This window comes from Vulpes vulpes, chromosome 1, assembly GCF_048418805.1.
Source record: "Vulpes vulpes isolate BD-2025 chromosome 1, VulVul3, whole genome shotgun sequence".
Lineage (NCBI taxonomy): Eukaryota > Metazoa > Chordata > Mammalia > Carnivora > Canidae > Vulpes > Vulpes vulpes.
Genome location: NC_132780.1, coordinates 26863578 through 26890414, shown reverse-complemented (window position 1 = coordinate 26890414; position 26837 = coordinate 26863578). Strand labels below are relative to the sequence as shown.

Sequence of the window (26837 nt, the reverse complement as noted above, 5' to 3'; positions counted from 1 at the left end):
ATGGGATTCTATAAGCTAAGTCAAATTTAAAGAACAACAAAACACTTGCCCAAGTCTCTTGGAAAAACTGGTATTAAAAAAGAATGAGTTATAATAGGGAGTCAAAATATTCCTCAGTCCTGTAGTTCAAATTCAATATTCCATCAGTGTTACAGGCAAGCATTTTTTAAAAAGTGTTGGCACAGCATTGTGAGCCATAAATCTCATTTCTTGCTGATTCACCTGTTTCTGATCAATGCTTCTTAGACAAAATGGTCTATGCCTGTCGGAAAATAAACCTGGTTATTTCCTGCAGTCGCTAATGTGGAACTACTGGGGGGAAAGGCAGTTCTGGCCGGGGATGGTCCACGGTGATTGTCACAGGAGTCTATTAAATGAGAATGTATTAATCCGTGTCGGCGCGGCCCTCTCCCGCCTTCTCAGTCAGTAGGTGCTTCACTTGGTATCTGGACCCTGAAAGAAAAGCTTACGCGGCTCGTGGGGACCCCAGTTGGTGATGTGACGGATCTAAAACAAAAGAATCTGGTGCACTTTCCGTGGAATGATTGTAATTCATTGAATTCTCAGAAAATTCCAGTCCCGGCCACCGATTCCAGGAGCATGCAGTAGGTGGCACCTAAAAGCTCTCTGGAGGCGAGCAGGCGCCATTCGAGCAAAAGCGGCGGCCGCTGCAGCAGCTGGCACGGCTCAGAAGTCGGGGACTGAAGACGGGGCGCGGGGAGCGAGGGGAGCGAGGGGAGCGGCCGGCCGGGCGGCGCAGGTGCGCGGGGGGCGCGGGGGCGCAGGTGCGCGGGGGGCGCGGGGGCGCAGGTGCGCGGGGCGCGCGGGGGCGCGCGGGGCGCAGGTGCGGGGCGCGCGGGGGCGCAGGTGCGGGGCGCGCGGGCGCGGGGGCGCAGGTGCGGGGGGCGCGGGGCGCGGGGCGCGGGGCGCAGGTGCCGGGGGCGCGGGGCGCGGGGCGCAGGTGCCGGGGGGCGCGGGGCGCACGGCGGGCGGGCAGCTGACGGCGGCGTCACGGCGGCGGCGCGAGGGAGCGCGCGCCCCGCCTGCCTCGGGAGGAGCCCGCAGCCGCACAGCCTGCGCCGCCCTGTCCTGTGCCAGGCGAGCTGGAGCTCGGGAGAGGCTCGGCGCAGAGTTGCGCGGCTCCTCAGGTAACGATCCCCCCTCCCTTGCTGGGGCTTCGCCGCGTCCGCATTGGGGCGCCGACGGCCCGGGGCATCCCGGTTGGGGAGCCCCGGGAAAGGGATTGCCGCCCTCCGGGAGGGCGAGCAGGCGGTCGGGATCCTGGAGTTGGCCGCGGGGAGGGGGAGCGGGAGCTGCGTTTCTGCATCCGCGTCGGGGCGGGGGTGCGCCTGGGCGCTCTCGGTCTCCAGCGTGTTCTCTGGAAAAGCAGGTCCGTACCCGACGCGGGCTTTCTTCCAACGCGGGAGTTGGTGTTTTCGGGAATTCTGTGGGGCAGGTGTTTCTAGGGTGGAAGTTGCCGGAGTGGGTTTGCCCAAGTCCTCCAAGCTGTGGTCCCAGGTGAGGAAAATGCAGAGCGCGTCCGGACCGCCGGTGGCTCAGCATGTTTTCCCCGACCGCACCGCAGCCCTTGACGGGCTTGGCTGAGACCCGGCGGGAAGACTGTAATTCTCCTCTTGCAGGACGGGGGCTCGTGACCTGTCCAGGTGGCCCTCCCGGCTCCCAGGTGTTAGGCGGGCGCGGGGGAGGCGCCGCAGCCCGCCTGCAGGTGTGCGAACGGGGCTGCTCCGAGATGACGAGGATCCTGCCGGCCCGCGCTCCCTGCAAAGCCCTGCTGCTGGCCCTGCGGGAGCCCGCCGGAGTCCTCCATCCCGCCGTCCATCCGGCCCGGGGCGGGGGGGGGGGGGGGGGGGGGGGGGAGCATGCTGGTTTTCTCCTTTAAAAAACTCCAGTGCCCATTCTTGGGGGGTTTGGGAGACTTTTAAACTGCAAGCCCTGTGCACTGGGAGTCCTCTCCGTTGGCCCGTGAGATGCAGCGTCTGGTGGGTTCAGCCTCCCCAGCTGTGCAGTGACACAGCGCTCCTTCCTCAGGGGTGTCTTCTGCATCTCTGCCCTTACCAACTTTCCAGCGACCCCCTTCCAAGGAAGAAGCTTGTCTTAGCGTTAGGGGACCGCTCCAGCGTGGAACTAAAAAGCTGTAAAATATTCTTTGTAGGGAAGATTGTTCTAGGTAACGATAAAAAGCTGGAGCATCTTACATTCCAGATCAGTCCAAATGTGCTTCTTTTCCGGTGGCATTTGGATTTGAAGAGGTGGAGAGGGAGGGAGAGACAAGGGGAGGGTAACATTAGAATAAATTTAACAGATTTTCCCCGGGGGAGGGGGCGGTGGATAATACTATTTCTTTCTTTCTGTCTGTCTTTTTTTTTTTTTTTTTTTTTGTCGTTGCCTGAAATTGCAAATTGTCAACAGTTCTGTCTGTGGAATTGCAGGAGCTCAGCGTCCCTGTGGGCTGAGGCATTGGAAGCCCCATGGTTCATCTTGCAGGAACAGGAGGGATGAGGCAGGGGAAGCATTTTTACCCCCTTTAACACATGATGGTTATTTTGGTAATAGGGTGAGAGATCCCAGGGAGCGCAGGGAAGGGAGCGGGGAGAGGCGGTTGTCTCACAGCGCTTGGAATCCCTGCTTCCTCCTGGGCTACTTCTGCAGACGGCAATTAGAGGTGCACAGTTATTGCAGAAGCCTCCAGAATCTTTTCTTGTGGCAGCTTTCATAGTTTGTTCCTAAGGAGAGACTCAGAAAACAACCCAAATTGAATTCCGAGTTGTGGGAGTGCCTCTGCGCCTGTGTCTGGCAATCTGGCATTGCCAGCAGCCCATGAATGCTGTCTCTCCCCGGGTACCTGCACATCATACTGAAAATTAAAACCCTTTGAAAAATAAAATAGCAAGCGTTCTTTGTCAAAAAGAGAGTGCATCTGTGCCGATAGTCATGTGTTGTTCCCTCTTCTAATTTTGTTGCCATAGTTGACATGTAATGAACCTTATTGATTTGGACAAAGTCCTCATTCTCACCCCCACCCCCAGGACCCAAAGATGAATGCAGTGAACTTTTGCTCTAAAAAAATTTATTTGTTATAAAGAGGAGCATTTGGTTTTTCTGGAAGGAGGAGGTTGCCTGCAAACTGCTTTAAGTTAGAAAGGGCTCAGTGCTGCCCTGTAACTTTGTGTCCCATTCTCACCTATAAGGGGGTTGGATGTCTGTCTGTCTGTCTGTCTGTCTATCAAGTGTGGCTATTTCCAGAGGACAGATGTCTCTTTAAAGACACAGCTGGTTTCTAGGACATTGTTTTTGGTTATGCTTTTTCTAGGAAAATACCTGCTCTTGAAATCAAAAGGGAAGGAGATGGTTGTCACACTGTCATGATTGCCCTTGTTGTTTTGCAGGTTAAATTTGCACGTGCGTGCACAATTAAGGATTAGCCTCAAGTTGTTTAATTGACTTCATGTTATGCTTTAGTTTTTATTTCATTATGAGTCTTGCAAGTTTCCCTTCCTTCACCAGGTGAGGGTTCTCCAGAGTGCCCGGAGCAGGTGCTCTCTCATCCTCTCTTGCTTCGCTCTCGCCATTGGCAAATTCAGGAAAGAAAGATTCCTTGTAGCTCTGTCCTTAATGCAGTGAAGTGTTTTCCTATAACTCAGCACTGTTCAATGTAAATAAAGTGTGTGAGCCACATGTATAAACTCAAATGTCCTAGAAATCAAGTTAGAAAAGTAAAAATAAACCAGTGTGATAAATTTAGATAATATATTTTCTTTAACCCAATCTGTCAAAAATGACCATTTAAAGATGTAATTGATACAGAATACTGATAAGATACTTTACAAATGGTTTTTTTTTTCCATGCTAAGTCTTACACTTATGGAACATCTCAATTTGGATTAACTACATTTTAAGAGGTCAATAGCATATGTAACTAGTGACTATTGTATCGGCTAGCATGGCTATGGAAAGTAAACTTTTTGACAAGGCAATTTAAAAGCTGACAGGTTAGGAGCCATTAAACCATTAAATTAAACACTATCAAAAATAAATATACAGATAATCTCAAATTGCTATAAGACCCATGTCCTATCCTTCCTTACCTTTAGCTAGTTGTGTGGTCTTGAAACCTATTTTTACTTCTCTATCAGTAAAACAGGAGGGTTGGCTCAAATAACCTGCTGTGTCAGCTACCTGAGTCAAATACCTGGTTCTCTGAAAATTAACCAGTGGAGAGACTTGGGGAATTCAACCCACATGCAACCTAGAGATGTACCGTAGCAGGAACAAAGCAAGCCATCGTGGTGGTGGGTGTTGCCATTTTGCACAAGTCCTGTTTGCCTCAGTCCAATCCCTGATGGCAGACGTCAGCCACTGCGTCCCCATGTCCCACAGGAGATCATTCAATTTTCATATTTAAATTCCTTTACTGGTGGGCAGGTAACAGCAAATCCATTGTAAAATCAATAAACAGTGAGTGAGCTAGTATGTACTGCATGATTGAAGATGCTTCATGAATCTTCTCAACTTACCCTTTATTGGTATGTGTATTTTCCATACTTCTGTCCGTTTTGACACCATTAAATAAAGTTCGGTGAAGTGGAATGCTTTATAATTGAGTGTCTTGTGAATTCTGACTTCTTGAAGCCCAAAAAAACGAGTGATCTTCATGAAAAGATGTCACTTTCTTCACCCCGCCCCTGGATAGCCTTGGTGGTCAATGAGTGATGGAGGGGTACGGGGCCATTTCTAACACATGGCTGGCTGGCTCGGAACCAGGGTAGGAGGTTTGAAGAGGAAGGAGTTTGTATGAAAGGAGTTTGTGCAGGTTTCTTCTAAAGCTAACTGATGTCTGAAAAGTGATTGCTTTTCTGAAGAAGTAAGAGAATTCAGGACTGTTCATTGGGACTTCCCGCTCTCTCCTCCCATCCCTCTGAGGCTGAGCTCCAGAAGGGTCCATGTGCTCCTGAGGGTTCAGACAGAGGAGCTCTTAGAGGGGGAGAGCGTCCTTTCAATGTCACCTTCACCCTCCGATGGCCTTATTGGAGCACACCTGGGACTTTCTTTCTTTAAAAAAAATTTTTTTAAAGATCTTATTTATTAATTTATTTATGAGAGATACAGAGAGAGAGAGGCAGAGACACAGGCAGAGGGAGAAGCAGGCTCCGTGCAGGGAGCCCGATGTGGGACTCGATTCCGGGACCCTGGGGTCACACCCTGAGCCAAAGGCAGATGCTTAACCTCTGAGCCACCCAGGTGTCCCACACCTAGAACTTTCGATGTGGGATTTATCTTTAGCCCCTACTGGGCAAGGTTGATCAGGATCCAGGTCTCTGCATCCCGAGCAGAGCCAGCAGCTCACTCGGCTCGACCACATCAAGAATCCAGCTCAGTGGCATTTTCCTGTTTTGGACGAACTTAGGCCTTCCTAACCACACTACCCAGCTACCTATCCCCCTCCCAGCACACACGTGTGCATGGTATCACTCGGCTGTCTCACTGACCCCTGCTTGTGAGCTGTCCCCCGCGATTTACAGAAAGCCCGTGGAATAGCCCTTGGATGTCAGGAGTACTACCCTCCCATTTGGCTTTCTGTCTCTCACTCAGTAGCGATCCCTCGCTATCCATCCCCCTCTGACTAGATACCGTCGTATCCACACCCGATGATAATGTTGGCCCTTACTATTGACCGCTCAGGGTGCATGCTAACTATTTGGGTACCTACCCTCCTGTTCCATCAGATCTCTGCTCTTGGCAGAGAGCTATTTCTGGCTATTGAGTCAGAAAACACGCACAGCCGTCGGTTATTAGCTGCCTAACGTGGCTGTTGCGTCTTTAAGGTGAATAGGAGGCCATTCTGAGGGTTGCTTGGCAATGTTATATGTTATCCCATCGACAGCTCCCTTCCACACCATTTTAGCATCCTCAGCCCCTGGTCCCATGGTTGCTGACTTGGATCAGCTGGGGTGACTTCCTGGGTTTGCTACACCTGAGCTGAGATGCAGGGTCCGCCCCTTCCTAGCAGTGCCGCAACCACCCGGAGGCTTGGGTCCCGCTTCTGCATGTCGGGGCTGCTAAAACCTCAATCAGAGGTGTTTTGAAGACGTAGCTTGTCTAGGACTGACCTCTCCACACTTGCTGAAGGGTCGGGATTCCCGGGGCTGCTGGGGCAGGTGGTGATTACCTGGGGAGCATCTCACGGGTTCTGCTCCCGCGCTGGGTCGGATTTGTCCTCCTGCACAACCTGGCACAGAGCCCGCCGTCTTCCGTGCTCCTCGCCTCCAGCCTCAGCCCTGTCTAGCTCACCTGGTGTGCACACTCTCCAATTAATCTTAAAATATTGATTTTTTTTTTCCTTTACGTCTTGCTCTTTGAGCCGGGCCTGCAGGGACTCCCTCTTTTGATTCTGGTTAGGACTGTGTTCCTTCTTTTGCCAACTCTTTCCTTCTGTTCCTTGGCTGAGCTCATCTCCCCATGGGCAGTCCCGCCTCTGTCACTGAATTCAGGCTGTTCTGCGTATGTAAGAATATCCCCTGCTTGGCATTTTTGTCACTCTAGTCTGTTCGTCTCTGCAAGGATCTGGGCGTCCTGGCCTTGACTGGAAGCCTGCTGAGGACAGGTGGTGCCAAGGACTGTCCAGCACCACCTGTCATTGGATCCTAGACACGTTGGTGGCTACAGATTTTTATGGCACGTTTTGCTGACCTGCTTGGTAACTGTAGAGCAGATGCAGAAAAAGATTGATTAGTGGTTCACAGCTCCTGACTCCACACCCTTGCCTGGGCTCATCCTGTCCACTTCTGACCTCTGATGCTCTTCCTCACTCACCAAGAGCATTGGCCCCGCAGCACTGGTCCTCATGGTGTCACCCAGGAGACCTGTGTCTTTCCCTCCTCTCCTCTGAAGCTCCACATGACAGTGACAGTCTCAGGAACCCTCCCCCTTCCTGAGGGACGTGGGGAGTCCCCTCTCCCCACAGCGTCCACAGCATCCTGTCCTTGTATCGCGCTTGCTCAGTGCACTTACTCCACTGCTCTCCCAGGACTCACATTTCGTCCTGCTGCTCTCTTCAGTTGTTCCCTTCCTGCTGATGAGTATACATGTTTGTGTCTGTGTATCCTCAAATTAATTTTATTTATTTATTTATTTATTTATTTATTTATTTATTTTCAAATTAATTTTTAAAAACCCAAACTGGGTGTCATTCAGCCACCAAGTTGCAATCATCCCTCATTTCACAGCCAAGACCCCAGGGCACGTTCCTGAGCTGCACCTCGTATTCCATCGGGACCACTCCTGCCGGCTGCCCAGGGGCTCTCATCTGTCCCGCTGCCTCCATCCAGTCCATACTGTCTGGCCCTGTCTTCAGCTTCACTCTCTGAGGCTCCCTGTGATGCTTTGCAGGCCCACCGCCGCCCCCAGCTTGCGACCCTGGAGCCCTCTGCCATCCTCGCAGCTCTCACCAACCGTCTTGTCCACCTTGGGGCTTCAGGCCCTAGTCACCACGGTCCCCACCCACAGCCAGCCCTGGACGCGTTATCCACCTGCCCACGCAGCACAGATGTACTTGCAGCTCGCTCTGTGGGAAGTCCTGCTGGTGATATCGCCCTCCAGCCTGGCCTTGGCCCAACCTGCTCTCAGGAGAGGATCTGACCCTGTCTCTCAAGTTCTGCCACTGGAAGCCTTACAGGTTCCCTTGACGCTTTATTTCCCTTAGCTCCACATCTGTGCCCCTTCCTGAACCAGCCAGCACCTGCCTATAGCTGCCCGTCTGGTCTAAGCTGACTGGGTTTAGGCCCCACTCGTGATACCCGACTTCCCGTGCGCTGTCTCACTGGAGACAGCTCCTCTCGGGGGCTCTGGCTGCCCTCTGAAATGTGCATGGCCCTCTATGTCTCCCGTCCAGCCTCGCCACACCCCGCTTCCCTCTTGCAGCCTTTGGTATTTGGAGGGCTATGGGTAGAGAGCTTCAGATGCAAGGAGAGGTCTCCCCCAGGGGCTGCACAGGGCCGTGGCCTCCCCTGGCGATGAGCATGGGCATGAGGTGCAAAGAGATTGAGAGGGGATCAGGAGGGCTCTGAGGGTTTAGATCTGGACGACTGGGAAGGAACGTTGCCTTTGACCAAGATGAAGAAAGCTGCAAGGGGAGCAATAGGCAGTTCAGTTGTGCACCTGTTATTCGGGGATGTCTCCGAGGCATCTGAGTGGAGAGGTCCAGGAGGCAGACGGCATGTAGGCCTGCAGGTGAGGGTGGAGGCCTGGCTGTTGGGATGCCGTCCAGTGTTGCTGGCTAATAGTTGGCATGTGTAGTCAGGGACCCACAGGGGGACCTTGGCAGGGGTTACCCTCACCCCCTCCCCTGCTACCACCCTGGTCCAAGCCAGGACCTCCTGACTGTCTCCTGCCTGTACCTGGCCCCTCAGAGTCCTCAAAGAGGTCCCACACAGCAGGAGTCCGACGGTCCCTTCTCTCTCGAGAACCCTCAGTGACCACCATCCTTCTCACGGTCAAAGCTGTCTCAACATCACTGCCTGTCCCTGCCTGTTACTGCTGACTTCATCTGCTTTTCCTCCTCCTCTCCATCCCTGCATTCTGGAATCCTCCGTGCTCCTGAAACACGTCATGCTGGCATTTATGCTTGCACCTGATGCTCTCTCTGCTGGGGAGCTCTTCCCCAGGTCACCAGACCTCACACCATTGCTTCTTGCAAAGCTTTGCTCAAATGGCAGCTTTCCAAGGAGCCTTTTCTGGCTTCTGTCCCTTTCCAATCCCCACTGCATGTTCTCGAAATGGGACTGGTGGATATTGCATCCATGCATTTTTATCAAGGGCATCCACACCCATGGAGATTTGGAAGACCTTTACAATGATAGAAAAAAAATTTTATTTTCTAATTTTTAATTGTGCAGGTAGGATAACAGTTTAGGGCTATATTTGCATTGCTTTTGACAAAGTCATGTAATAAAAGAAGCATTTTCCCCCCAGTTGTATTGAGAAATAATTGACATACATCACTGTGTAAGTGTAAGGCATGCAGCATGGTGGTTTGATTTACATATATTGTGAAACGAGTACCCCAGAAGGTTCATCTAAAATCCATTTTCTCCTACAAATATTATAAAAAAAAGAAAACAATTTTAAGAAGGAAAAAATTTGAGATGAGATGAAAATCCCTAGGATTTACACCCTTGCAAGCTTTCCTGTGTTTCCGAGGATAGGGCTGGTTCTGGTCATCATGCTGCACATGGCAGCCCTATAACTCATATATCTTATAACTTAGGAGCTTGTTTGTTTTGATTACTGCCCTCCATTTTCCCTTTCCTGCCCTGCACCTCTGATAACTACATGTCGATCTCTTTTTCAATGAGCTTGAAGTGGGTTTTTGTTTGTGTGTTTTAGATTTCACATGTGCGTGAAATCATATAGTATCTTTCTCTATCTTATTTATCTCACTTAGAATCATACCTTCAAAGTCCATCCATGTTGTTGCAAATGGTAAGAGGCCCTTTTTAATACCTGTGTAATATTCCATTGTATAAACACACACGACTTCTTCATCTACTTAGTCATCAGTGGATACTACGGTTGTCTCTGTGTCTTGGCTATTGTAAACAATGAGGCAACAAACATTTATTTTTTAGAAGATTTGTTGATAGTGTATAGAAATGCTATTGATTTTATGTTAGTTTCATATCCTGCAACTTTGTGAAATTCATTGATTAGATCTAACAGTGTTTTGGTTGAGTCATTAGGATTTTCTCTCTATAAAATTATGTTATCTTCAAATAGAGACCATTTTACCTCTTGTTTTCTAATCCTAATGCCTTTTATTTTTTTTCTTGCCTAATTACTCTGTCTACAGTTTCTAGTACGATGTCAAATAGGAGTGGTGTCAGCAGGCATCCTTGTCTTGTTCTTGATCTTAGACAAAAGCTTTCAGCCCTTTGCCTTTGAGCATAATGTTAGCTGTGGTCTTGTCATAGATGGTCTTATTATGTCGAGATGTGTTTTTTCTATGCCTAATTTGTTATGTGTTCTTTATCATGAGTGGATACTGAATTTTGTTGAATGCTTTTCCTGCATTTATTGTGATGATCAAGTAATTATTTTCTTTCATTCTATTAATGTGATCTATCATGTGGATTGATTTGCATACATTGAACCATTTTTGCATCCCATGGATAAATCATACTTGATTAAGGTCAACAATCCTTATGATGTGCTGGTGAAATCAGTTTGCTAGTATTTTACTGAGAATTTTTGCATCTATACTCATCAGGGTTTATTGGTCTGTCATTTACTTTTCCAGTAGCATCCTTCTCTGGTTTTGGGATCAGGATAATGCTGGCCTCATAGAATGAGTTTGAGTGTTCCCTCCCTTTCATTTTTTTTTGGGGGGGGGTAGAGTTTTAGAATTGGTATCAATTCACTTGCAAATTCTCTTTGAAATTCACTAGTGAAGCCATCTGGTCCTGGGCTTTTCTTCATTGGGAGATTTTCCATTAGGGATTCAATCCCCTTACTGGTAATTGATTTGTTCTGATTTTCTATTCTCAGATTCCCACTGGAAATGTCCTAGGAGCAACCTATGTCACCATCATAGTGACAATGCTCCTAGGAGCGTTTTTATGCATCTCTTTTCAAAATATCCTATCTCCATAGGACAGTTGTTTTTCCAAAGGAGGTATGGTGTCCCTCATGTTTACAATTTCATCTTTATATTAGAGAGAGAGAGGAAGTAGCCTTAGTTTTGTAAAATACCTACCATATGGCCTACTACTCAAAGCCGTCTGCCATACAGAAAATGGCAATGAATTTAGAACAATTGCTTTTTGTATAAAAGACACTTGACTTGCCTTTTAGTTCTACGACATATATATTCCTTGCTACAAGGTAATTAGTAAGCCATCCTACAGTAGACAGTATTTTTGTGGTTGCATCTTATCTCCTTATAAAGTATGTTAAAGAATTTGCTGTATCTTAAAGATTTAATTTTCATGTTATATATTATTATTATATATTATTTATATGTATATATTAAAAATACTTGCCTTATTTATAATATATAATATATGTTCTTACCTTTTATAAACTAGAAGTACCTATTTCATATTAAAAAAAACACCAGTTGGAGATAAGCACATAGAAAAGAATGAAACTGGACCATTTTCTCATGCCATACAGAAAAATAAACTCAAAAGGATAAAAGACCTAAATGTGAGACCTGAAACCATAAAACTTGTACAAGGAAACACAAGCAGGAATCTCTTGGACATTGGCCTATGCAACATATTTGTGGACATGTCTTCTCAGGCAAGGGAAACAAAAGCAAACATAAACCGTTGGGACTACACCAAAATAAAAAGTTTTTTTCACAGCAAAGAGAACCATAAACAGAATAAAAAGGCAACCTAGTGAATGGGAGAAGATATTTGCAAATGATATATCCAATAAGGGGGTAATATCCCAAATATGTAAAGAACTTATATAAGTCACACCAAAACCCCTCCCAAATAATCTCATTAAAAATGGACAAAGGACCTGAATAGACGTTTTACCAAAGAAGACATCCAGGTGGCCAACAGATACATGGAAAGATTCTCCACATCACTTATCAGTAGGGAAACACAAATCAAAACTGCAGTGAGTTACCACCTCACACCTGTCACAATGGCTAGAATCAAAACAACAAGAAATAACAAGTGTGGATGAGAATGTAGAACAAAAAGAACCCTTGTGCGCTGTTGGTGAGAATGCAAGCTCGTGCAGCCATTGTGGAAAACATTATGGAAGTTCCTCATAAAGGTAAAAATGGAACTACCATATGATCCAATAATCTCACTATTGAGTATTTACCCAAAGAAAATGAAAACATTAATTCAAAAAGATACATACACTCTTGTGTTTATTGCAGCATTATTTATAATAGCCAAGATATGAAAGCACCTGTGTCCATTGACAAATGAATGGATTTTTTTTAAATTTTTTTAAAAATTTATTTATGATAGTCACAGAGAGAGAGAGAGGCAGAGACACAGGCAGAGGCAGAAGCAGGCTCCATGCACCGGGAGCCCGATGTGGGACTCGATCCCAGGTCTCCAGGATCGCGCCCTGGGCCAAAGGCAGGCACCAAACCGCTGCGCCACCCAGGGATCCCCCTAATTTTTTTAAAATTTTTTTAAATTTATTTATGATAGTCACAGAGAGAGAGAGAGAGCAAATGAATGGATTAAAAGGATAGATAGATAGATAGATAGACAGACAATGGAATATTAACCACAAAAACGAATGAGATCTTGTCATTTATGAGAACACAGATGAGTTTATGCTAAGTGATATAAGTCAGAGACAAAAACTGGTATGATTTCATTCATATGTGGAATCTGAAAAAAAAAGTTGAACAAAAAGCAACAGATTCATTAATACAGAGAATAAACTGCCTGGAGGTGGGAGGGGCAGGGGAGTAGATAAAATAGGTGAAGGGGAAAAATAAAATTAAATTAAATATCCAAATGCATGATATGCAGTCGCTCCTACCTGCTTTTGGCTTCAACTTCTTTGCCGTAAGAACGTACTGAATGCTGCAATAGATTCTGCACCTCTGGTTCTATCTCTATAATGTTACCATATATCCTTCAGTAAATTTTTATTTCACTTGACATTGCCAACCTATGAATGGTAAGTCTTATGTTGATGTTTCAAAACTTTATTTTGTTTCTTCAAAGAATTCATTTTTTCTTCTCGGGTACAATTTTCCTTGGTTGGCTCAGAAAAATTTATTCCAACAGCAGATAATCATTCAGTATGTGCTAAATGTTTCTGATGTGTTTGGCGATGAGTCAGAGGCATTGATGTGCTTGGTGAATGAATTCAACAGGGACCCTGCCTTTGTGGTACTGATGCTAGACAGAGAGTGGAGAGAAAACACAGACAAACACTGAGAGAAAAAAGGATGTGCCAAAGTATCATTATTGAAAGAGAATCATTATAGCAGATAATAGATGCACTAAAGTGTGTTTGAGACATTTGTACTTTTGCTCAACTATAGCCAGTCTTCTCCTCTGAAATTTCCAATATGGGTTTCTTCCCACCTCATGCATTATGTTTTTATTCATCTTTCTATAGGATTCTCGGAAGGGAATGCATTTCAGTTTGTCACCGTGCATTTTGGCATGTTATTTTACATATTTTGCCACAGCAGGAAAATAAGTATTTTCTGATGGCTTGTGGCTATTTGCTTTTCACTATTAGTTAGAAGAGGATTCTTAGAATTTTCTAAAAGATTGTGGTCAAATTGTGTAATGGATTGGATGAGTTATAACAATGTGTTGCTAAAAAAAAAAAAAAAAGTATAGATATTTGTTCCAAAGTGTGGCATACCAGCAAATACACAGTGTAAGAAAAAAAAAAGTAGCATTCTTTTTGATACTATGTGTTCAAAGTCTGGTGTAGAGTCTAGCTGCAGCACACTTGGGAAAGGCTACCATTTTGGACAACACCAGCTACCAGGCTTAGTTTTAAATGCCCTGGCTAATAGTGATGCTTAACATCACCTTTGATACAATATAAAATTAGGACCAGGAAGCGGGTGCAGATGTTAATTGGTCTTCTCAGGAAATTAGATTTTTGTTTGGTTTTGTCAGATGAGATTAGACTCTTAAAGCTTTTACTGTGTGATGTGGATGAGAAAGGAAAGGGCCTCTCTGTCCTGCCAGTGCTGTTAGTTGTGCTCGTGTCGTGAGTGTGGTCTTTAAAGTGTGGTTCTGTTGTTGATAGAAATGTTTCTACTTGCAATCATATATTTTTATTGTGCTAAAATACCAGTAACATAAAATTTACCATTTTCATCGTTTTCAAATGTACAATTCGGTGGCCTTAAGTACGTTCATACTGTTGTACCACCATCCATCCACAGGATTCTTCATCTCCCCAAACTGAAACACTGTCCCCATCAAACACTAGCTCTCCATCCCCTTCTCCCCCTAGCCTGGTACACATACCATGCTACTTTCCGTCTCTACTCTAGACTACTCTAGGGACTTTAGTGGAATCATGTGGTATTTGTCTTTTTGTGACTGGCTTATCCCACTTAGCATAGTGCCCCCAAGGTTCATCCATGCTGCCACAGGTGTCAGGCTTTCCTTCCCCTTTAAGACTGAATAATGTTCCATTGTATGTATATATATCATATTTTGTTTATACAGTCACCTATCAATGGACCGTGGGTTGCTTCCACCTGTTGGCTGTAGTGATTAGTGCTGCTACAAACATGGGTGTGCAAGTACCTTTTCAGTTAATTACATATCTATATACCAATTATGTATCAGTTATTTGGGCTATATACCCAGAAGTAGATTGCTGAGTCACATGGTAATTCTATGTTTAATTTTTCCAAATATCCTAAACTTTTTCTTTTCTGGTTGCCTTTTGTCTTTTGTTTTGATTTTGGATAGTAGTCATCCTACGGCGTGTGAAGGTGCCTCAGTGTGTTTTTGATCTGCATTTCCCTGGTGATTAATGATGTTGAACATATTTTCATGTGCTTCTCCACCATTTGTAGAATCTTCTTTGGAGAAATGTTTATACTAGCCCTTTGTCCATTTTTTAGTTGGTTTGTTTCTCCTTTTTGTTACTCAGTTGTGAGAGTCCTCTCTGTATTCTTTATGGTAGATTCTTATCAGAATGTAGAATATATTCCTCCCCCCATTGTGTCTGTTCTCTTTTAACTTTCTTGATAATGTTCTTTGTTGCACAAAAGTTTCTAATTTTGAAAAAGTCCAATTCACTCATTTGTATGACATTGCAAGGGGCCTCAAATAGCTAAAACAATCTTGGCGAAGGGAGGCCCCGGGCTGCACATGGCAGCACACTGAGCCTTCACGCCTGGCACCAAACACTTTCCTTCTCCTGCTCCGCAGAGTTCTCATGTTCACACTGCCTTCGTCCCTTGGTGTCTGCTCCCCTGCAGGGTTAGCTTGTGGCACCACCTTGGTAATTGATCCTTTGACGAGAGTGATGATGGTATTTTTATTCACATGATTTGCCTTTTCATTGCCCGTACCTGCATGGACAGAAAAGCAATCAAGCAGAGAGTGTCCCAAGTAGAGTCAAGCTCTTGGCAATGTGAAAAGTGTTACAAAATGCATGTTGCATGGCTCTCTGGCATTTCTGAGCATGATGGTCAGAGGACTGCATCAAACAAACATTAGCACATCTTTCTTCTGTGCCTAAGTGGTGGGATTACTTGCCTCTCAATAATGAAAGTCTTAAAGAATAATGTAACCTTTCCAGTCCAAGACATGTCTCGGTGTCTCTCCACTTGTTTCATTCTTGCAGCTATCATGAGTCTTGCAATGAATACCCGAGGTCCCCCCTCAGGGGATGGTCGCTCCATTATCTGGGTGCACATGTGTCACCTGCTTCTATGCCTGTCCTTACATTGCAGGGCAGGATGCTTCCAGAACACCATGAAGCAAGCTTCCTGAAAAAGGAGCCTGCCTCTTTGGGGAAAGATAAGCCATAGACGTTTAACTCTTTACAATCTGGCAAATGTTCCCCACTAACAAACAAATCTGTCATTTTTTAGGGTCAGCTAGGAAGGTCCATGAAATGAATCGTTAATTAAATTGAGATTCTAAAAATACATAGAAGTACACTCTGCTACCTAGAGAATTTATGCTCCATTGAAAGCTAATTTCAAGATATCCTTATTTATCTTGTAAAATCAGTAATAGTTATTTTCACTTCAGTGACCCATTCATCCCTTATTAGTCGTAGTGTTAAATATAGGCTTTCAGGTACCGACTTTAAATATGGAATTTGTTTAACAGTGAAGTTTAAGTGTTATAATAAAGACAGATCAATTTGAGGAGAGGCTGTTGTGGAAAACCAAGGCAAGATTCAGGCAGAGACCACCTGTGTAATCTTCAGGAGATGGGGAGTGCCTTTGATTTCAGACCGTTGGTAAGGATTTATGGCAGGAGAGCACACAGATTTTCAGGCTTTTCCAAACACCAACACTTCATGAACTGAATTTTTCTAATCTCTAATTTTTGTGTGGTTTGAACAATTTATTTATTTATTTATTTATTTATTTATTTATTTATTTATTTATTTATTTTTGCAGCAGGCTTTATTCAGGCTAAAATACAGGTAAAGATTGTGGTTTTACCTGAGATGCTCCTTTTTTCTCATTCACATGAATCTGCTATTTCTCCCAAAGGATATTTGAACAGCCAATTTCTGTGACTCAGGAAATCTAAGTCCATTTTCCCTAGAGTCTAGGCCCTCTAGGCTAGGATAACCTCCCATAATTCTGTATCCAGTGACAGTGAAGTGTGGCAGGTTCCCCCACACATCCTATACTTCTCTAGGTACCAGCTGGGTACCCTGCACGTTAACTCACTTCTGACTCTATCTACCCAGAGAAGGCATCGGATTTCATAGGTTTGAGGGCACAGTCCTACAAGCAGACTGCCCTCTGCTTCAGATGCTAGTGGCAGGTCCAGGCTGTCACCTGCACTTCTGGCTGGCCGTAAATCAGAGGTTTCCACCACCCCCCTCCTCTGGTTTGATTCATTTGCTAGAGTGGCTCACAGAGCTCAGGGAAGCATGTTACTTAGTAGATTAGTGGTTTATCATGTAAGACGAGAGCTCAGGAACAGCAGGTGGAAGAGATGTGCAGGATCAGGAATAGGGAAGGTGGTGGAGCTTCCACAATCCACCTCTGCATCTGTCTGCCCAGAAGCTCTCCAGACCCCATCCTTTTGGGGTTTTACCATGTCTTCATTACATGGTCATGACTGATTACATAACTGGCCATTGGCAAAGGATTCAACCTCCAGTGCCTTCTCTCCTCCGTGGAGGTTGGAGGAGGGGAAGGCTGAAAGTTCCAAGCCTCTATTTATGGTTGCCTCCCCTAGCAACCAGCCCCCTAGTCTTTAGGTTCTTTCCAAAGGTCACCTCATTGACACGAACCAAGGTGTGGTGGGAAGGGGCTCCTTATGAATACCAAGACACCCATTTCACCTTTATGGCTCAGGAGACCAGACAGTGTGATAAAATATGCTCCCAATCCTCTCCTCACTCAAGAAATGCTAAGGGTTTGGGGAGCTATGAGCCAGGAACCATGATGAAGACCAAATATATATAAAAAAATGTCTTTCATCATCTGAATGATCAAATGTATATTTCTTACAAATCATAATACTGCATCACTAACCTGATTTTCAGTATTTAGAATGTCTTACTTTAATTTCTTTAAGACACATAATTTATGATACTTTGGGATGTATCATTTACTCCCTTTCTTTGATCTCTTCCCTCATTTGTCAATGTATAAGCTTTTTAGATGCTTTAAGGGGCTGAGAGACCATGTAGTCCAGACAAGTTCTGGAAAAAGAGAGTAGAAAGATATCATTCCAGATAGTCATCCTATGCAGGGCATCTGTGCATCCAGAGAACCCACTCTATCTGCCCCTCCTAGCCATCGTGGTGACTCTTGCCTAAATCAGGAGACAGCCAGGGACCAACAGACATAAGTGAAAACAACATCGTGAGACAGAAGATCACAATGAACAAGCAGAACCGGAGATAGCTCAGATATGTGATAAGAACCGCAGCAACAAATCTCAATTAGCATTCTTGTTGATAGTCAGGGTGGTATTGCCTTTCTTGAGATAAGAAAGAAAGTGCTTTTTTTTTTTTTTTTTTTTTAAAAAAAAGATATTTATTTGAGAGAGAGACAGAGAGCAAGCTGGCGGGGGTGGGAGGAGTGCAGATGGAGAGAGAGAAGTAGGATCCCACTGAGCAGAGACCCCCTGATACAGGGCTCGATCCCAGGACCCTGTGATCATGACCTGAGCCAAAGGCAGATGCTTAACCCACTGAGTCCCCCAGGCACCCCAAGAAAGAAAGAAAGTGCTGCTATGAGGAAGGCAAAAACAGAGTGCAAGAAAGGGGATTGAAAATATAAGGGGAAAAATTCTAAAGAAGTCAGGTATAGGTACACTGGATCCATCATCTAAGAAGAGTTCCAGAAACAGAGAGAAGATATAGGGATTAGGATGATTTACTTTTTAAAAATAGAAGGAAAAAAAAAAAATAGAAGGAAATTCCTCCAGGCTGCAAAAATGATCAGGTTTTTAAAGCCTCCCTCAGCCTTCAAAAACATAATTAAAAAGCAGTTCTAGGTACATCCTGGTGAGATGTTGTAACTCCCAGAAGAGAGAGAATATCCTCCCCCTGCCAAAGAGAAGGGAAAATCCCCACTTCCCTGCAGAGGCAAGAGCATCATACTGCCTTGGATTTCACATCTCTGGATGATCAAGTTAGAAATAAAATTATCCTCAAAATCTGAGGAGAAATAATTTGCTCTTGGTTTAGCTGCAGGGTTGCATCAATCAGGTAAGAAGGACATGAAGTCAGAAATTTTAATGCCATCTATAAGAATTTATCAGTAATGTTTATATCAAAACATAAAATGGATCCAAGGAAGGTGATAATAAATTGAAATACCAGAACTGGCAACTAAGAGTTACCAAGGTAAAAAAACAAAAACAAAAACAAGTAGGGGGTAAAAAACCAACGAAACCTATGCCTACAGAATATTATGCATCAGTCAGCAAAGTCTGATTGACAATGGCTTTCCCTCGGTGGGTTCCATCCTACCCTCTACTTCGGCCTTGAAAAATTGGAACGAAAGCCTTTTAACACTGTCTCTTGATAAGGTTTGGAAACGACCTGCAGGGAAGTTACAGAAGACTTGATATAAATTTTGGAGTAGATTGTAAATGTTATACCTGGAAATACTGGCATATACTTTAAAAATAGAGTCTAACAAGACGTAGGTAGTGGAGGAAGGCATTGTGCTAAATAGCATAGAAAGACATGGTCCCAAGTCAATAAGTCAAGACATTAAGATCCATGATTCAAGCAGTGAGTGCATTATCTAAAATTATAATGGTGAACACCAGGAAGTGACAACCGAGTGTCCGTTCTTTTTCATGGTGTTATTTCTGGAAAGAGAAACAGGCTGGTGAAGGAAGGAAGGGGGCCTCTGTGCAGATAAAAATGTGTCTTGCAGTCGCCTTTATCTTTTTTAGCCAAGTGCATGCATGATGTCAATTTTCATTTGTTTGTTTTAAGGTTTTTATTTAATTTTATTTTATTTATTAAAAGATTTTATTTATTCATGAGAGACACACAGAGAGAGGTAGAGACACAGGCAGAGGCAGGAGAAGCAGACTCCCTGTGGGGAGCCCAATGTGAGACTCGATCCCAGGACCCCAGGATCATGACCTGAGCCAAAGGCAGATGCCCAACCACTGAATCACCCAGGTGCCCCTGCCCCTTCTAAACTCAATATTGGTTCACTATTCTGGGCCTATTGAATTTTCATGTGAATTTTGCAATCTGCTTGTCAGTCCTTGCAAAGTAGCCAGTTGGGCTTTTTGTGGGAATTGTGCTGAATCCCTAAGTGATTTGGGGAATATTGCCATTTTAACAAGAGTAAGTCCTCTGATATATAGACATGGGTGCCTTCCCATTTATTTAAGTCTTCAAATTCTTTTTTTTTTTATTTTATTATTATTATTTATTTATGATAGTCACAGAGAGAGAGAGAGAGGCAGAGACACAGGCAGAGGGAGAAGCAGGCTCCATGCACCGGGAGCCCGATGTGGGATTTGATCCCGGGTCTCCAGGATCACGCCCTGGGCCAAAGGCAGGCGCCGAACCGCTGCATCACCCAGGGATCCCAAGTCTTCAAATTCTTTAAACAGTGTTTTTTAATTTTTACAGCAAGATGTTCATGCTTCCTTATTCATTTTATTCCTAAGTATCTTGTGCTTTTTAATGATACTATAAATGGAATTGGTTTCTTTTGTTTTTAGATTGTTCATTGTACCTGTGTAGAAATACAGTTGACTTTCATATGGATACTTAAAAACCTTTTAGAACTAGTTTATTCTCCTGTTTTTTGGAAGACTCCTCAAAATTTTCTATATACAAGATTATGCCTTCTGCAATAAATAGTTTCATTTTGTCCTTTCCAATCTGGATGCCTTTATTTCATGTTCCTGACTTATTCTACTGGTTTATAAACCTCCAGGAAAATGGTAAATAGAAGCTGCAAGAGTGGGAACTCTTGTCTTTTTCCTGATCTCAGGGAGAAAACATCCAGCCTTCTATCATTAAGTATTGTCTTAGCTACAGTATTTCATAGTATGCCTTTTTTTCTGGTTCAGGAAGTTCCCTTTTATTCCTGATTTGCTTTAAAAAAAAAATCATGATCAAGTGGTAAACTCTGTCAATTTAAAAAAAAAAAATCAAGATTGCAGAATTTTGTCCATTTTTTTTCTTTTTTTATATCTACCAAGATTATCATTTTTTGGTCTTTTATTGCTATGGCATATTATAGTAATTTTTGGATGTTAAACTGACACTGCATTCCTGGCATAAATCCCACTTGCTTATGATGTACAATCTGTTTTATATGTTGATGGATTGAGTTTGCTGGTATTTTGTTGAGGATTTTTGTATATATTCGTAAGAGATACTGGTCTGTAGTTACTTGTGAAATCTTTGTCTCAAGCTGGTATCAAGGTAATATTGGCCTCAAAAAGAGTGATAAGTGTTCTCTCCTATTCCACTTTTTGGCAGAGTTTGTGAAGGGTTGGTATTAGTCCTTTGAATGTTTGCTGGAATTCCCCAATGAAGCTCTGGACCTGGCTTTCCTTATGGATAGTTTTTTGATTACTGTCCTGCTATAGATATTTTCAGATTTTCCATTTCTGTTTGATTCACTTTGGTGGTTTGGGTCTCTCACCTGAGCTACCTAGAGTCACCATGTTACCATACAGCTGGTCACAGGAGCCCCTTATAACACTTTATGTTTCTGCAAGGTCTGTAGTAATGTCTCCTTTTTTCACTTCTGATTTTAACAATTTGAGTCTTCCCCCATCTTTGGTCAGTCTAGCAGAAAGTTTGTTAATTTTGTTGATATTTTCAAAGGATCAACTTTGAGGCTGTTGATTTTTCTCTAATGCTTTTCTACTCTTTATTCTACTAACTTCTACTGTAATGGGATCTTTCCTACACTTTTCTTCCTTTGGAATTAGTTTGCTCTTATAAGGTCGGAGATTAGGTTACAGATTTTCGATCTCTATTCTCATTTAACATAGCTGTCCAAAGCTATAGTTTCCTTCTAAGCACTAAGCTGCATCCCCCCCATGACTTTTTGACTTTTTTTTTCTTTTGTTTTCTTGGAGTTTTGCTGCCTTCTCTCAAGTTTGTGCCTGTTCATACTGCTCCTTCGTGACCCCCTTTTCTGCCCCGTCCTTACTAAATGTAGCCAGAGAGCTTGGGCTCTCCCAACTGTGCCAAGTGCTTGGTTTTGTCTTGTCTCATTAGCGCCCCCCCCCCCAAGCAGCATTGGGAAGAAGGTGCTGTCATTATTCTCCATCTGCAGGCAACTCCAGTGCAGAAAATTCAAGTAGAAAACTCACTAAGCTCTCTTATATCAGATTTGGCATTCCGTCTTCTCTTGCTACATGCCTTACCTCTGGCTATTACTTATTATAGTGCTGTTTATGTGTGGATGAGACCCAAGTATTTAACACTAGAATAGATGTCTCTGCTGAGCTTTCAGACTAAAGCCCAGTCACCTACCAGATACTATCTCTTCTTGTCTGTCCTACAAACCTGACCCAATCACAGCTGCCTCCTCATCACCTTCTTCAAACCTACTTCTCTCTGCTGCCTTTCATCCTGACTAATGGAGCCACCACTCACCTGCTTGCCCAGCTCTGCCCCAGATATCAGTGCCCATCAGCTTTGTGCCCTGGCCTGAACATTGGATCTGTTCCTGCCCTTGTATGTCTACAAGTGGCACCATCTTCTGGATGATGTGCCTTTCATCACTTAACGTCTTCACCCAGCCTTCTGTGAAATCTCTACTGAGGGCCCCACACAGAACTGGATGCCCCACCATGCTGTTATCTTGGTAACACTTGATGCCTGGTAATTCTTAAAAAATAAAGTACCTATCATCATCTTAATTTAGACTGAAATTTGATTTGAACAAAAGGACCCTGCAAGCTTCTTAGTTGACTGTCCACTTATGCTACTCAATGAGCCCCTCTACATCATGGCCTTAGTAGCACCCAAGCCTCTGAGACCATTTCCCTGTCCACATAGCCTGGGGGCACTGAGGGTGTCAGCAGCACTTGGTTTGCCTTCCAGCGCTCACCTGTCACCAGCTGTGTGAAATCGGGACATGACATTCCCCAGTGCCTTCTGTGTTTCCAGTTACTTCATTGCAAAAGGACAGTGACACCGGTGCTGCAGGGTGGTGAGGATTTCATTAGTTAATGTGAACATTGAATAAATATTAATAGAATTCTCCTCCCCTTTCCCCCTGTACTTATAAAATATCATGTATCATTATCACCTGAATTTCGGATGTTCACAGTATTTTGTGTAAAACAATAAGGGTATTTGGTGATATTGTGTGTGTGTGTGTGTGGTGTGTGTGTGTGTGTGTTTGTTGGGAGGGTGGTTAATTCCCATCTTTCCTTTACGTTTTCTTGATTCCACCTCCCTTGGCCTGACTTGGCACCTCTTCCGTAGGCACAGGGATGCTCAGTCGTGGCCCAAGAAGGAGAAATAGACTCCAGTTAACTACTAAATAGATTGGCTGTCCTATTGGAAACTGGAGATTGCCCATAATTACTGGATTTAGATAGAAGGATAGAATTTTTAAATGAAATTCAAATTTTCTTATGTCGGGACAGCAAAAGCAAAATTCATCACTCTAGTTCTTTTTAAACTATCAAAAGGGGGTAGAGCCATCCTTCTTGAGATTGTCTTAATTAAAAAAAAAATTTTTTTTGAACTAATACTCTCACACATCTGGTTCCTTTGCTAGGTGCTTCCTGGTTGACAGTCTGAGCTCTCAAGCACCATGCCGGAACAAAGCAATGATTACCGGGTGGCCGTGTTCGGGGCAGGTGGCGTTGGCAAGAGCTCGCTGGTCTTGAGGTTTGTGAAGGGCACGTTCCGGGAGAGCTACATCCCCACGGTGGAGGATACCTACCGGCAGGTCATCAGCTGTGACAAGAGCATCTGCACGCTGCAGATCACGGACACCACGGGCAGCCACCAGTTCCCTGCCATGCAGCGGCTGTCCATCTCCAAGGGGCACGCCTTCATCCTGGTCTACTCCATCACCAGCCGGCAGTCCTTGGAGGAGCTCAAGCCCATCTATGAACAGATCTGCGAGATCAAAGGGGACGTGGAGAGCATCCCCATCATGCTGGTGGGGAACAAGTGTGATGAGAGCCCCAACCGCGAGGTGGAGAGTGGCGAGGCCGAGGCCCTGGCCCGCAAGTGGAAGTGCGCCTTCATGGAGACCTCCGCCAAGCTCAACCACAACGTGAAGGAGCTCTTCCAGGAGCTGCTCAACCTGGAGAAACGCAGGACCGTGAGCCTCCAGATCGACGGGAAAAAGAGCAAGCAGCAGAAGAGGAAAGAAAAGCTCAAGGGTAAATGCGTGGTCATGTGAACGCCCTTCCGTGGGAGAAGCCGCAGCGTGTCCCCCATTCCGTCCCCTTCCCCCCCCACGTGACACCACCGTCGTCAGGGTAGCATGTATGATGCCCACGTGTTCAATATCGCCTTTTGACAGAGATGTGCCCTGTCGTCCCTGAGAGGGCATTTCACACCGCCTCCGATCAGCACCCCTCTCTGGAATCAGGGACTCTGCCCAGCGGCTCAGATGGAAACCCGTGTGCCCGGCAGCACAGGGGACCGCCACGGGCGCCAGCCATGGCCCCCGGTGGCTGTGCCCGGAGAAGGCGTGGGGCTGGTATGGGCGGGAGTGGGTCCCCTCTGCATGCATGTGACAGCCTATGACCCAGAGCTACAGCCCACCCAGCCCAGACCTTTCCCTCCGGTGGCGGAGCTGGTCATCCTTGGAGGCGGGAGGGGGGTGGGAGGCGAGGAGACCAGGCCAATGCGGTTCCTTCCATTTCAGGTTCTCTAGCAAAATCACAAATAAAATGACACAGCTTCCCCCTCCGCCCCCGAGGGTGCTCACTGTCGGGTCCCTGGCTCGGGGGAGCCTTTCCCCTTCAAGGGGATGCACTCACCTCACTAGGCCTAGTTAGCAGGCATCCCCATCCCCGTTTGGAGTATTTATTTCCCATACAATGATGAGTTCTTGAAGGGCGTCCTGCTGGGTCAGAGACCCTTCCATGTGGGAGTGAGGATATTTTGACGTGACTAGAGCAGCTCCCTAAGGCTCTGTGTGTTACACTTGAGGATTTTAGAAATGCGCTTTATTTTCCTTCCTTTGACCCATGAGTGGTATGCTTCTTCCAGCCCCTCAGATTTTAAATAAATGCAATTAAAGTAGCTATTTTTAGACAATTATTTTCCCTCCAAAATAGTTTCCTTCTTTTCAGTAACTCCGTCTGTATCCAGCTGGGGAACAGCCAACAAAGGCCACCCAAAGACCAGAAGCACATCCGTTTTCTAAATCACATGGGTATCTAAATGCCATACTTTGCACCTCAACAAAATACTTTGAAACAGAAGTTGTTCACTGTGTTTTTGATGATCTATCACAGAAGTATACTCCTGGAAAATGTGCTCAAGTAATAGATTATCTTGCATGCTCCCTCAGAAGTGTCTTCTAAGAGCCGTTCGATGCCATGTTCACTCTGGAAACAGTTATCTTTTCCTCTTAGTGACCTTGTGTGCATCCTTGATCCTCTGGACCAAATTAGGGCCCCTGCCGGTTCCTGCATGCTGGTGACGAGATGGACGGTGGCCAGTGGCTGGAGACAGGAAAGCTGCTCCGTTGTGGGCCGGGCACAGTCCACTCAGTTGCTCTGTCTAGTCTGGTTTGGCTCTGCTTCCAGAAAGTTCCCACTGACAGAGCCTGTGAGTCCTCCTATTTGTTCCAGTCCGTGTAGCTCACACTTGGCCTGGACTCTAGAATCTTCCTTCCAGCAGTGCTCCCTGCCTGGCAGATAGAGGAAGCCCTGGGCTGGTACAGGGAGCCCCCAGCTGTGGGGCCTCTGCACCAGCCTCAGCAGAGAGGTCCCCAACTTGGGGACGTTTGCGTGCACCTTCTTTGGTTCTGCTCCACTCTCCTGCCACAGCCAGGAACTCCCTCCCTGCCCTCGGCATATCCTCATCAGCCCTTTGTGATTAAATGTCCTTGCTTTTGCTCATCTTCCATACTCTGCTGGCAGGTCCCCCTGTGGTATGTGTCCGTGTGTGGAGGCACCTTTGAGAATCAGCGGCCCCACTGTCTTCCCGTATCTTGGCCAACTAGAGCCACCCTGAGGAGGGGGGCATGGATGTGGCCTGGGAGCCAATGGGGTCAGGGACCCCAGAACGCCCCAGCCAGACCTGAGGCCCCGTCCAGTCCCAATGCATGCACTCTCCCTGCGGTGGCCGCCCCACAGCCTTTACAGTGACACCTAGTTGGTGAACTTCCTAGAACATTTATTTTCCAACCTATCCCTATTTTTTTTTTCTGTTTCTATTCTCAGAAAGATGTTATAAGTTTGTCATTTGGATGTGGGTTCAGTGGAAGAAGAAACAGGACTTGGTGGCCACAGTGGGAGGCTGGGGGTTGGCCACGGGCTGCGTGTCCCTAAGGCTCCCAAGCATGAGGTCTCTCTGCCAGGCATCCTTTCCCCACAGATATAAGTCACAGTTCCCGTTCTGCCTCTCACATCGAATGTCTAGAGCTTCACCAACAGGAGAAGCTTCAGATGGTTGAAAATTGAAGTGCGCTTGGGACACATTCTGTCCCTTTGTGCTTTGCCTGTGGATCTGTAGGAAGGTCATTGATGCCTCACCCGCAGGTCTTTGCTCTGCTGTGATTTTCTATTAACTGCGCTGAGGGTTTGACGATTATCTCAAAATAGTCTTTGAGGAGATTCCCGTTGTCTCAGGGCTCCAGGAGGAGTTAGCTCCACAGGATCAGATGTGCTTAGCATGTATGTGGCCCCGTCCTCAATATGTAGCTGTGGTTCCAGAGGATCCGTCCCACGTTGCACATGGGCACAGAGGTTTTGGACCGAGCCACACCGTACGTCACAAAACTCCAAATATTGCTTTGAAGATGGCATTCCAGGGATAAGCATGGGGTTCCACGAGCCCCTTCTGTCCCTTCCCATCTCTCCTCCATCTGGTAACAAGCCATGGGCGTGCCCTGGGCATGCATGCAATACAGCAGGACCAAACAAGAGCAATATTGAATTGTTCATTAGATCTCAAATATATATATATATATATTTATATATATATTTATAAATATATATATATTTATATATATATATATAATTTATCTTCCTGCATTTTTGAAGTATAAAGCCGTACACTGTACATACCTGTAAGCTAGCATCCTTGTTTCACCATTTCTAATATTTAAGAAATGCGCATTCTTTGTAGAACAAACAACTATTAAAGGTTTTAAAAACTGCTCTGTGATACGTCATTTCCTTTTCAAGATTTGTAACGTGTCGCCCATACATCAGCTCTCTGGAAACATCCATCACTAACGGGACACACGTAAACCCTGGAAGCATCCTGGAACTCGGTCCGCCACAGAGACCGAATGTGGACAGAGTATTGACAGAGCATGACTTTTATACGTGTGTATATTTGTATTTATGGTGTATATTGTTACAACTCCATGATCTATTTTATTTACTCTTCAGTTACAAAAGCCACCCTTGCATACCAGTTTCTAGTTGCCGGTGATGTTCTGAACATAATGAAACCTATTGTAATAAAGCTTCAGTTTTGACCCCCTG

The 26837-nt window shown here is 45.3% G+C and overlaps 1 protein-coding gene across 3 annotated transcripts; it reads left to right on the top strand.

Moving 5' to 3' along the window:
• Window positions 1-634: 634 nt before the first annotated feature.
• On the top strand, window positions 635-26837 carry DIRAS2 (DIRAS family GTPase 2). Of its 3 annotated transcripts, none has more exons than XM_072761271.1 (2): window positions 635-760; window positions 22931-26837. In XM_072761271.1, the coding sequence occupies exon 2, from the start codon at window positions 22967-22969 to the stop codon at window positions 23564-23566; it is 600 nt and encodes a 199-aa protein (XP_072617372.1). In that variant the 5' UTR covers window positions 635-760; window positions 22931-22966; the 3' UTR covers window positions 23567-26837. The 3 variants fall into 3 exon arrangements, with proteins under 3 accessions (XP_072617372.1, XP_025839911.1, XP_072617379.1); XM_025984126.2 differs by lacking the exon at window positions 635-760 and adding an exon at window positions 997-1148; XM_072761278.1 differs by lacking the exon at window positions 635-760 and adding an exon at window positions 1347-1390.